This window comes from Liolophura sinensis, chromosome 8 (assembly GCF_032854445.1).
Source record: "Liolophura sinensis isolate JHLJ2023 chromosome 8, CUHK_Ljap_v2, whole genome shotgun sequence".
NCBI classification, from domain to species: domain Eukaryota; kingdom Metazoa; phylum Mollusca; class Polyplacophora; order Chitonida; family Chitonidae; genus Liolophura; species Liolophura sinensis.
Window position 1 is genome coordinate 43,475,720 of NC_088302.1, and position 10,935 is coordinate 43,486,654.

General features: G+C 39.2%; 1 protein-coding gene across 1 annotated transcript; it reads left to right on the forward strand.

The window, feature by feature from the left end:
- The first annotated feature begins 1,371 nt into the window (after positions 1-1,371).
- Positions 1,372-7,690, forward strand: LOC135473567 (octopamine receptor Oamb-like). The gene is made up of 3 exons (XM_064753422.1): positions 1,372-1,533; positions 4,729-4,819; positions 6,864-7,690. The coding sequence occupies exons 1-3, from the start codon at positions 1,372-1,374 to the stop codon at positions 7,688-7,690; spliced, it is 1,080 nt and encodes a 359-aa protein (XP_064609492.1).
- The last annotated feature ends 3,245 nt before the right edge of the window (positions 7,691-10,935 follow it).

The following is a 10,935-nucleotide window of genomic DNA, read 5'->3' on the forward strand; positions in this document are numbered from 1 at the left end:
AGGTAGAGAATCACATCTCATCCAGATAATTTTTCCATAGACCGTAAAGTTTACATGTCTTTCAGTTAGAAATTTATTAATATGTGTGCTACATCAAGAAAAATGGAATACATTTTAAAAAGACTTGTGTTATAAACATCAGTTTTCCTGAATGTTTACTATTAGGTTAATTGGTGTAAGCTAATAGTTTGCAGTATTTTTGCCGTCCTTCTGTTGATTTTTACCCTTCACTATGCGTTAAATTATAATTCCAGACACCAGAGTTAATTTTGTTTGTGGAATGTCAAAGCGCCAGGAGGACTTTGGGTTCTCCAGCACTGACGGTAGACTGCCATCCTCTAAACCGAATGCGTGAGTTGACTCCATGTTTCCACCGGTGTTCTTACGATGACAATTCACCGTTGTGCAGAATTGATTACAATCTTTAGTAATGTCATATCTACGTCTAGTCTTTAAACACAGTCTTGCACATACTTTCAGGCTTTCTATTTCTATTTGGTTTATTGAAAGAGCGCAGACTTCTTCAAGGCTATTGATCTTTTTATAAAAAAGGGCAACGTCGCGAAACAGAAAACGTTTGCTGTATGGTAAACTCTTTCATGTATAAAAGCTTGATCAATGGTTCCTTGGAAACTAAATCCACTTGTAAATGACGTTTATTAATTCTCAACATTTGCCATGGAAACATTTATCATACATCTTACATTAGCAAATTGATGTCATTCATCTCTTAAACTGCTGTTGTCAACTGCCTACTGTAAAGAAAACACTTAAGAAAAGGGTACAAAATGAAAAATTGGGATTTGCCAAGCTCCTGCCCATTTTGCGATATTAGTATTGTTCTGGAAACAACAGTAAAGGCACAAAAACTGAATCCATACATCGATTAATTACCATCGATGATATAGACAACTTATGATATAGAGTGACAAATTTTTGAATCCTTTTGACCCTCGTCAGAGGAGCAATGAGATACAACAGGATACAGCGTCATGTCGACCAACAGGCTATCTAGTGAACGCTATATAGTATATGAGTGGGTGGCTGAGTTTCAAATTTCAGATGGCGCTTCCGATCTTTTCCTTCGTTTGAGCTCGGCAGACTGTCAATTCAAACGGTGTGGCTACTAATTAGGGGCGTGGAATGTATAAACTCCTAAAATCTATGTCAGTGTTTTTATCTACAATACTGTACAGGCCTTACGTAAATATTGGTTGCTTTGTGTCAACGAATCAGCAGTCCGAAAAGGTGCCATTAATGGAAATCATTAGAACTGTAAAAAGCAATGTTCAAGACCAGAACATTTGAGCTTGGATAGGACGGCACTGGTCCGATACTTTCAAACAGTGTCGCAAATCATTGAGTCTCAGCATGGAGGGAAACAACAGTCAAAATACGTCAGGGCGAATCCAGCTAAATGAAGTCTTCAAAATGCCAGGCACAGAAGTCAGTTTGCTTATTATAATGTTTGTGGCAACGATATCCGGAACCTTTGGCAACATTTTAGTCATCAACGCCGTTTTCCGTACGAAGGTAAGTGTCCGGCTACGCGAAGAATTTATGCGAGTTTGTAACGAAAATTTCAGACTTTAAACATAATAACGACAAAAGCAATGTTGGACAAAAGTCCAAAAGTAGAAGATTGCTGGATAATAGATTTTATTATATTCCCGTATAATTTTGAAGTTGTCTGCCTCCACTGAGTTCGGGAGGTTTGTTGACAATTATCGGTCGACACCGATCATATTGTCGTTAAGGTGATCTTACCTAAGACAAATTGCATTCCATCTATAAAGCATGCACACTTGAACTCAATCTATGTGTTAAAAATCTGTTCGTCACATAGTTTGTCAAATGCTTGACACAGACCTGTGGTTTTCTCCGCTTTCCTTCACAGATACCACTAACCTCTGTTGTATAGGTGGAACATTCTTGAGTTAGACACCAACCGACCAAGCCATTAATCAGTCAATCAATCAAACTGCCTTTCGCCAACTCAAACTGCAGGGTGCTGTTTCTCAAAGAAGCCACACGCAAAAGCATAATCTGTTAATTTCAACAGAAAGTCTGTTGTCCGAATGATATTGGGATGCATTCTGTTATTATAGCGTAATATAATTGACACTTTACGTTTATGGGTGGGAGATTGGTTGTTTGATTGTTGTTTTACGCCACACTCAGGAAAGTCAGTTTTACGGTAGAGAAACCACAGATTCAACTTACTGATGAGCTTTCCGAAGTGTGACGCACACGGGTACACCAGCTGGTACAAGACAAGTTGTCTTCAACATGTGACAGCGAAATTGGCTCTAGGAATTCCGTCGATCGCTTGATGATACAGTCAGGATAATTCCTGACAAAGGACCGCGATTAAGGTCCACTACGCGCACCTTTCTTCCTGATCTACATCCTGCTTCCTTATTGGGTGAGGAAACTGATGAGGCAAGGACAAATCGCCATACCTCACCACATTTGTGACAAACCTCACAGCAGAACGAGCAGGAGATAATTTCAGATACTCGACACCAGTGATGCCTGCCTAGCAGCATCTTTATACCATATAATAATAGGATTGGTGTATCGAACTCAGCATAACTCCGATTATAATTATGCCTGAACGTATAGAATTCATTTATTATTCCATTTATGAAACCGTACTATTTCGCTTATTCGTTATCAACTGTATGTTGATTTACGCGAATGGATTCTGGGCTCCATTGTATAAATTCTCCAAGACACGTAAAGCCATGTTTTAAATGCGAATTAAGTTGGTCAGTTAGACATTGAGTAAACAAAGGGGGCTTTTTAGACATTAGTGGGTTGTTTGTCATATTCCTCTTCCTCAAATATCAGCGAATCATCGATATATGTTACCAAATTTGTGCTAGTTAGACGTAGGGAACGTGTACAGCATTGATTTACACAGGCATCACTGTGATATTTTGCTAGCGGTTTGTGTATGTACAAAGTGAAAAAGAACAGAAAAGATAAAATCTGTATTCATCGCACATCAGGAAATTTTACTATACATTCTCTCTCGTTTCCATCATCGTCTCCTCGCTGTTTCGCTACCTCTACTACCGGTGTGTCTTGCTACCTCGATGCCTCTTTGCCTCGCTGCCTCGATTCCTCGCTACCTCGTTGATTACATCGCTGCCTCGTTGCCTCGCTACCTCACTACCCGTCTGCCTCACTGTCTCGTTGCCTCACTACCTCTTTGCCTCGCTACCTCGCTACCTGTCTGCCTCGCTGACTCGTTGCGTCGTTACATCGGTGAATCGCAAACTCGTTAACGGCTACCTTGCTACCTTGCTATATCTTGCTTCCTCGTCAACTCGCTACATTGTCATCAAACTTTTAGCCATACCTGTAAATTATTCACTTCGTTATTTATTTACAGTGTGGGTGAGGATTCTTTAGAATGCTTTGGTGAAGATGTCTTGCAACAGGCTGTTGTAAAACCACAATGTTCCGTGCTCTATAATTATAACAGGAACGGTACAGCAAACTTTGAGCTAGCGGTAAATCATTCACATTATTAGTTATTCATAATTTATCCAAGGATTCCTCAGAATGCTCAGATAAAGATGCCTAAAAATAAACTTGAGCTTCAGTAAAACTTCAACAAACCTACCCATCACAATGTTCCGTGCTCTATTGTTATAACACGGCCGGTACAGCAAACTTTGAGCAAGCGGTATCTCCTTCACGCCGTTACTTATTCATAATTTACTCAAGGATTCCTCAGAATGCTCAGATAAAGATGGTTAACAATGCAGATATCTGAAACTTTACTCTCCATTGTGTTAAAAAGCGCTCTGGCTGTGTTCTCTGTTTGTGAGTATACAACGACGGAAGTAGAATAACCTAAATTCAGACAGCAGTTGATTTCATGTATCATGCAAATGGCTCTGCATTTCAAAAGGGAACCTGCTCTGCAGCAAATGTAATACGGCTTTAAGCTGTGTAGTGTATTGTATATTCTTGCCTTTCAATGATGCTAAATGGGAAAGCTGAATATGTACTACAAGAAATTAATGGTCAATCCTACTGGAAGCCGAGTGGCCATTGTGCGGGAAAATGTATCCTATTGCCTCTAACACCAAACATAACCGCTACGGTGGCATAGTGGTTGGAGCGACCTGGGTTTGGGATAAAACCCAAATCAGATCATACCAAAGATTTTAAAAAATGGTATTTGTTGATGCTTAGTGCTCAGCACTGAAAGATTAGAGGAAGGAAATAGGGCTGGTTAAGAGGGTCGTGTCAAAGCAATGTGACGGGTACCAATGTCTGGAGCAGTTTGGTGGGCTATCGGAGCGGCGTAAACAACAGACTCAACTTACTGATGAGCTTTCCCAATTGTGATGCACACGAGTACACCAGTTGGTGCAAGACAAGTTGTCTTCAATATATGTGAGAGAGCGAAACCGGCTCTAGGAATTCCGTCGATCGCTTGATGTAGTGCGAGAGCGTTGGGAGATACGGTCAGGATAATTCCCTGACAAAGGACCACGATTAAGGTCCACAAGGCAGACATTGGCCCTGCCACAAAAATACACAGTATATTACTCCTCGTCGTCATATGACTGAAATTGCTAAGGACTATATAAAAACCAAAGAATACGTATGTATGCATACACACCTACCTTGACATACAGCTTGGAACCACGTTGAATGAAAAGTGGAATATTTGCTCTTCATTGGATATTTGATATGTTCTTGCAGGAGCTGAGGACGGTGGCGAATTACTTTATAGTGAATTTGGCCCTGGCGGATATCTGTGTTAGCGGGATTGTTAACCCTTTCAGCATTATAGGTATGGCTTCATTCATTTAAACTTACACACAGTACATTCAAAGTTAGTCATTCGTCAAGATTAGTCACGTACATTGCGGGGTGGTGGGGAGGGGGTAAATGTTCGTAACAAACTGTATTTTGGTTTATAAGTTGTGGATAATCCAAAAATATATTTAGTAGCGATTTGATTGTTTATATAGTCAAAATGGCTGTCTATAATCAACACGTGCAATATACAAACTATGCTCCTCGGTTAAGCTGAATTAGACATAGTTAACCCAGGTGCCTGCCTAGCATCCTTGAGAGATTCTGGAATCCCTGTTCATATTTATTCCAAGAAACTTATATTAATTGTAACATTTAAAAAAGATAGGATGACGGCGTTTTATGGAATACCCGGACACACCTATTCTTGCAGTAATAACTTGTCACGTTGATTAAAATCGGCACATAGCACATAGGATCTCACAAATGTTGTAAGGTGGGACACGCACATGTTCAGGGACCTTTGGTATATTTCTATCCAAGTAAAAAAAATACTCTGTCAAAATTGAAAATATCCCCCTTGGATGCATTGTCGTAAAGTTGGTGTGACAGGAAACCTTTGTACAAATATATATATCCAGATAAGATGTACAAGTCCAGATAAGACATATGATGTCTGGAGAACAGGTAGTACCCTTTAAATCCAGGGATATGATCTAGCCTTTCCAGTATTATAAAAATAGCTTAAGGCATGCAGGATATAGAACTGGATAAGGTCGTGATAACAGTTTAAACAGTGAATGGCCGGTGGGAAAGCCGAATATTTTTTGACATCCGATGAGGTGTCTCTAGTGTGAGGCAGAAACTTGAGCAACTGTTAACTCAAACATTGATTGTACACCAGCGTCTGTAGCGATACAATATTTCAGTTTCTATAGTAACGTCGTAATGTCTTTAAACAGTGAAATGAAATCATTTACCATTCAGTATCATATTTATGTCGCTTAATTCGTTTTTACCACATTATTTATAGGTAAATGCTTTCATATTATATTTATTTATTTATTTATTTGATTAGTGTATACGGGAATTATATGTATCACGTGATAGCACGCATTAAGTGTCATTAATGTACCAAGTGTGATGTCTGTAGGTGCAGTATTAATGGAGATATGGGCCAGACTGCTGTTCAGACTCCTATTTACAGATGCGCTCCCTTGTGTCAGATTCGGGTATTATTGACATCACGTGATAGCCCGCATTAAGTATTATTAATGTACCAAGTATGATGTCAGTTGGTGCCGTAATAATGGAGATGTAGCGTTTACAATAGCAGACGCGTGTTTATGCATTATACCTTGTGTTTGTACCCATTTCAACCATGCTCCATGAGCTCAGGGGAATACTTTCTAATTCATTTGTTAATGACACAATTGCTCTAAAAGGACTTTCATATTTTTAGAACAACAGTGTGTGTTTTACACATCAGTTGAAAGGTGATTTTGATCGAACTGGCTTGATTAGCGGCATCACTCTGCCATGCATATCACATGCACCCATTGTCTCGGCATTTTCTGTCATTGTCCTCGTCACCGTGTGTTCAAACTCACAATGAGGTGTACACTAGGCCTACTGTTTCAAGTCTTAATTCCTTCTAAATTACCCACAGAATGTCTACTGATGCTCCTGAATGTGAATATAAACGAAAGCAGATATATTTACAGTGATTTGTTTATTACTTACGTGGCTTTAATCTCTTCGAGTGGTATTCTTTGAAAAAGTAGTCCTACGTGGGCAGGGATTAATTTTTTTCGGTTTATTTTGCAGTATGAACGCAAAAATTTGACAAGTCAAGTAATTTGTCGTATGAATGCCTCTTTACCTTTATCGAAAATAAAGTAATAAAAAAGTGTGCATCACGTTTTAATGAGGTCAAGGCCACGAGTTTAAGAATTGATGCAAAATGACCTCATAGTTTACCTTAGAGTGAATTTAGTTCTCTGGCTTTATTGGTGATTGGTCTATAAATTCCGCCGTGTTAGTTTCCATCACGACTTCAACTTCCCGTCTCTTTTCAGGTGTACTGGACGGAGAGCAATACTTCCTGGATCGACCCGGTTTGTGTGAGTTCGTTGCCAGTTTCTGCCTGACAGCCTGTTATTGTTCCCTTCTCAGCATCGGCTGTATCAGTATCAACCGCTACATCCATATCTGTCACAAGGATCTTTATCCGAAGCTGTACACACCATGTAAAGGCGCGCTGATGCTCATCGCTCTATGGATCGTCAGTTTTCTCTTGGAGATGCCCAATTTTTTCGGATTCGGCGGGCATGGTTATGACCGAAAGACTCTCACATGCCTCTGGGATAGAACTGCTCACTACGGCTACAACCTCTTCTTTGTGTTTTTCGGCGTGTGTACACCGTTAGTTATAATCGCCGCCTGTTACACCAAGATTTTCATCTTCGCCCACCAAGCCAAACGAAAGATTGCCATGACAGCTAACCGGCCAGCCACGAAGGCGGGAAAAGAGAGGGCCGAGTCAATGAAGCTCGCCAAAACGCTGTTCGCGATATTTGTCTGTTTTTGCCTGTGCTGGACGCCTTACGCCATCATCGTCGTCTCTGACGTAAATGACACCTTCCCAATGGAGCCCCATTCGTTTTCAATCCTCATTGCGCATGTCAACTCCAGCCTCAACTGTATCCTGTATGGCGTTTTCAACCGAGGTTTCAGGCGAGCCTACAGCAGGATTCTATGTATTGATAGATGCATGAAACAAAAAGAAAAGTTCCCGCAATCTAATTTTACCCGAAATATAACAGAGACTAGCGCTGTACCATATGTTGTGTCAACGATCAACCTGGTCAGTTCGACAACTAATCTAAAGCCTCCTACCCCGTAATAATTCAAGATGTTGGGTATCCGACAATTTCAAGGACCCAGGATTTTCGGTATTAGCCTACACGACTGATCGAACACTTTGACAGTTTATTTTGTAGTGTTGACTGCACACACGTAATACACTATTCCACAGGCGTCAGTTCAGATTAATAAACCAAGACGATGCGTAGGCCACCAAAGACAAGATAACAGACTTAGTTGTGTGGCTACGGTGAGGATATTGACTGTGAAATGGGGTTTTGAATGAAGGAGTTCTTGTGGCTTTACGACTCCTCGATAGTATTTTATTTATATCGTGGACAGAATGTGGAGCGTTTTTACTGAAAAGGGCATTTCAGTAAGGAACGTGAATAGTGTCAACCAATGCTGTTCACCTAGTCTGGTGACACTATATCCCAAAAGTGTACAGTTTGACATACACAAAACATTCAGTTGATATCTTTTTAATCATTTTTAGAAAACATATTAGGACAACAGGTAATAACTGACACTTAGAGATTGCTTGTTTACAGTCCAAAGTTAATTAAATAACAATTACACACAAGGTACAGGTGAAACCCATATTTACCCATACAATACATGTTAGAAAGGTAAATTCGAACATTTCCTACATTAGGTAATAAAACATTGTTAACCACTTTGCAAAGTAGACATGCAACTATTACACAGACACTCATCCATTCAGTAGTCTGCAGTCTTACTTTTCTGAACTTTATTCGGTGTTGTCCAGAGTGTATCATGTCAGACTTTTAAATGATAGGATGAAAGGTGTTCGACACTTTGGGGGTGGCAAAAGCAATCAGTGCAATTACATGTAACCCGGAACGACCCGTTAATGAAGTGCCAGAGTACAGCACATATCGTGGCCAATCGGAGTGAGAAAAACTCCATTGGACGATCCAGCCAAGACTAACTTCTAACTCTGTCGAACTTGGTCGAACTCACTGTCATACAAGGAATCGAACGCAGTCAAGGAATCGCGTGTATAGGGAAGCGAAAAATAGGCGTTCATTTTAATACAATATTGTAATATATCACAATATTATTATTACAATATTAATATATATATATAATATATATATATATAGTGTTATTGTCCTATATATCCCTCTCATTGCCCAGTTCCTGTAGTTCTCAGCGCTCTTGTCCTGTCTGGGATTTTAGATAGACGGAGGGATACGAAGCTCCATTGTTCTCGCTCAGTCAGGCTTGAGACTCATTTCCTCGCTTCACTTGATCACGCGGCTGTCCGAGATTTTAGGAGATTAACTCAACAGCTAGCAAACAGATGAAGAAGACAACGCTGTAGAAGGGTCAAAATACGCCAAAATATAAAAGACAGATTCTAAAAATGGTCCCTAAGGTCAGTATAGAATGTTTTTCCGACATACAAATTTAACTGACTTGAACTTTGACAGGATATCAACGCTGAAATTAATTGTTCATTTCTTATTGTACGACCGAGAGTGTCGGTAATATGGCGTCTTCGCGAATGTCCGCTTGCACCGGCAGAGGGCACATTTTTTCGTTCTATTCAAAGAAACATCAGTCCACCCCAAGCCTGAACATTTTCCTCAACGTGATTTCAAGCAATTTACCTATATGTATATCTTCGTATTACACAATTTACTGCATTTCTTCGGTTGTTGCAAATAGCTAAGAAGTAGGATTTTCATGTTTGCCCTTGTGATTTTAGTTTTCACCATTGTGCTATAAAATTTGAAAGAAAACTGAGATTTTGTTTTGTTTTTGCATTTGACGCTTGTAGTCCTTTCGTTACATCATTGTGCACGTACCATTGAAGATTGGTAGAGCTACCTTCAACACAAATTGAGAAATCGCTATGGAAATCACACTTAAAAATTGCATTGCTAGCGGGTCAATTCGTTCAACAACCCACCCATACAAGACGACTCTTCCAAAATTCAGTCAAAACGCCCAGGGACTAAAATCTGATAGCATGGACGATCATTGCCATGTAAATGAGTTTTTGTCTTCGTGAGCCGCATTCGTTGCAAATTAAAATTTGTGCACAATAGATTGGAGTTTAAATGCTGATTTAACATGTAAGCCCTCTGTTATTGTAAACTGTCATTATAAAAATAATGTTTTTTTCTCTTTCTAGAGTCGAACTCGAATCAGATGCCGTTCCTGTTCACCGGGTACATTAGAGAGTGAATTCTTATTAAAAGAAATGAAGAGAAATAAATTCTCTAGTTTACTGAAATGACGACAACTCTTAAGACATCTCAATGGAGATTTCTTTTTTATGTGCCATCTTCTTTCTATAATCCGGTTCATCCTCCACTCACACTTAAATTTTTTTTCAAATCATCGTCATAAGTAAAATATTCTTCAGCACCACAAACACAACAGCCAATGACTGTGAAGATGACGGCAGCAAGATTTTTACAATGATGAACACTAGGATTTATTTCATGAAAATCAACACAGACATATTCAATAAATGATAACGAATAGGTTATGCATAAAGGCCTTCGTCGAGTACAAAGCATGCAAACAATTTTTAAAATTTGCATTATACTTACCATTTAATCTTATGATATTGGACATCGCGAAATGTAAAATTGAAAATTAACATGGTTTATATAACTCTTACATGTGTATTAGTTGTAAAATAAATTCTGTATACACAGTTTTTTTACACATCTGAAACAAAATATGATTTTGATTCTTATACGATATGTTTTATTGTCTTTAATGTTGGGTTTCACTCCTATATTTCTGAGTCAAAACAGGGAGTCCGGAAAGCCGATTAACGATGGGAGATTAAGCAACCAGTGTCACATAGAGAATGGCTTCTACATCTATGTGTCAAAGTCACAACGGCGGATGTGGGAAGACGGATTAATAATACATGAGAGCAATGATGACGGATTCCTTGGTGATTTGTTCCTCAGGTTTGGCTCAAAGATTAAAAGGAAAAAAAATAAGAAAAAGTGAATGCCTCAAATGAAGTTTTGCGAGTGTCTTTGCTTTGCTTTTATAAATAAGAAAACGGTGCTTTCCACCATTCCACTAATGGACATCGGACGGACATACAACTCTGTAAGCTCTGGTAGAACAAAAAATATTGCCTAAGCGTTACAGAAACACTCAGACTATCTGAAAAACATGAAATTTACAGAAGTCCAACGAATACGCTATCGCTGACTGCAATGTAAATATAGGTATTTTCCTAGGCTTTGACCCTAGAGGAACGAATACATGTATGTCTTCAAACAC

Bases quoted from the DNA above. Each gene is read 5' to 3' on its own strand.
- LOC135473567 (XM_064753422.1), top strand. From the start codon at position 1,372: ATGGAGGGAAACAACAGTCAAAATACGTCAGGGCGAATCCAGCTAAAT. The intron at 1,534-4,728 runs GTAAGTGTCCGG...ATGTTCTTGCAG, and splicing joins ACGCCGTTTTCCGTACGAAG to GAGCTGAGGACGGTGGCGAA. The intron at 4,820-6,863 runs GTATGGCTTCAT...GTCTCTTTTCAG, and splicing joins TAACCCTTTCAGCATTATAG to GTGTACTGGACGGAGAGCAA.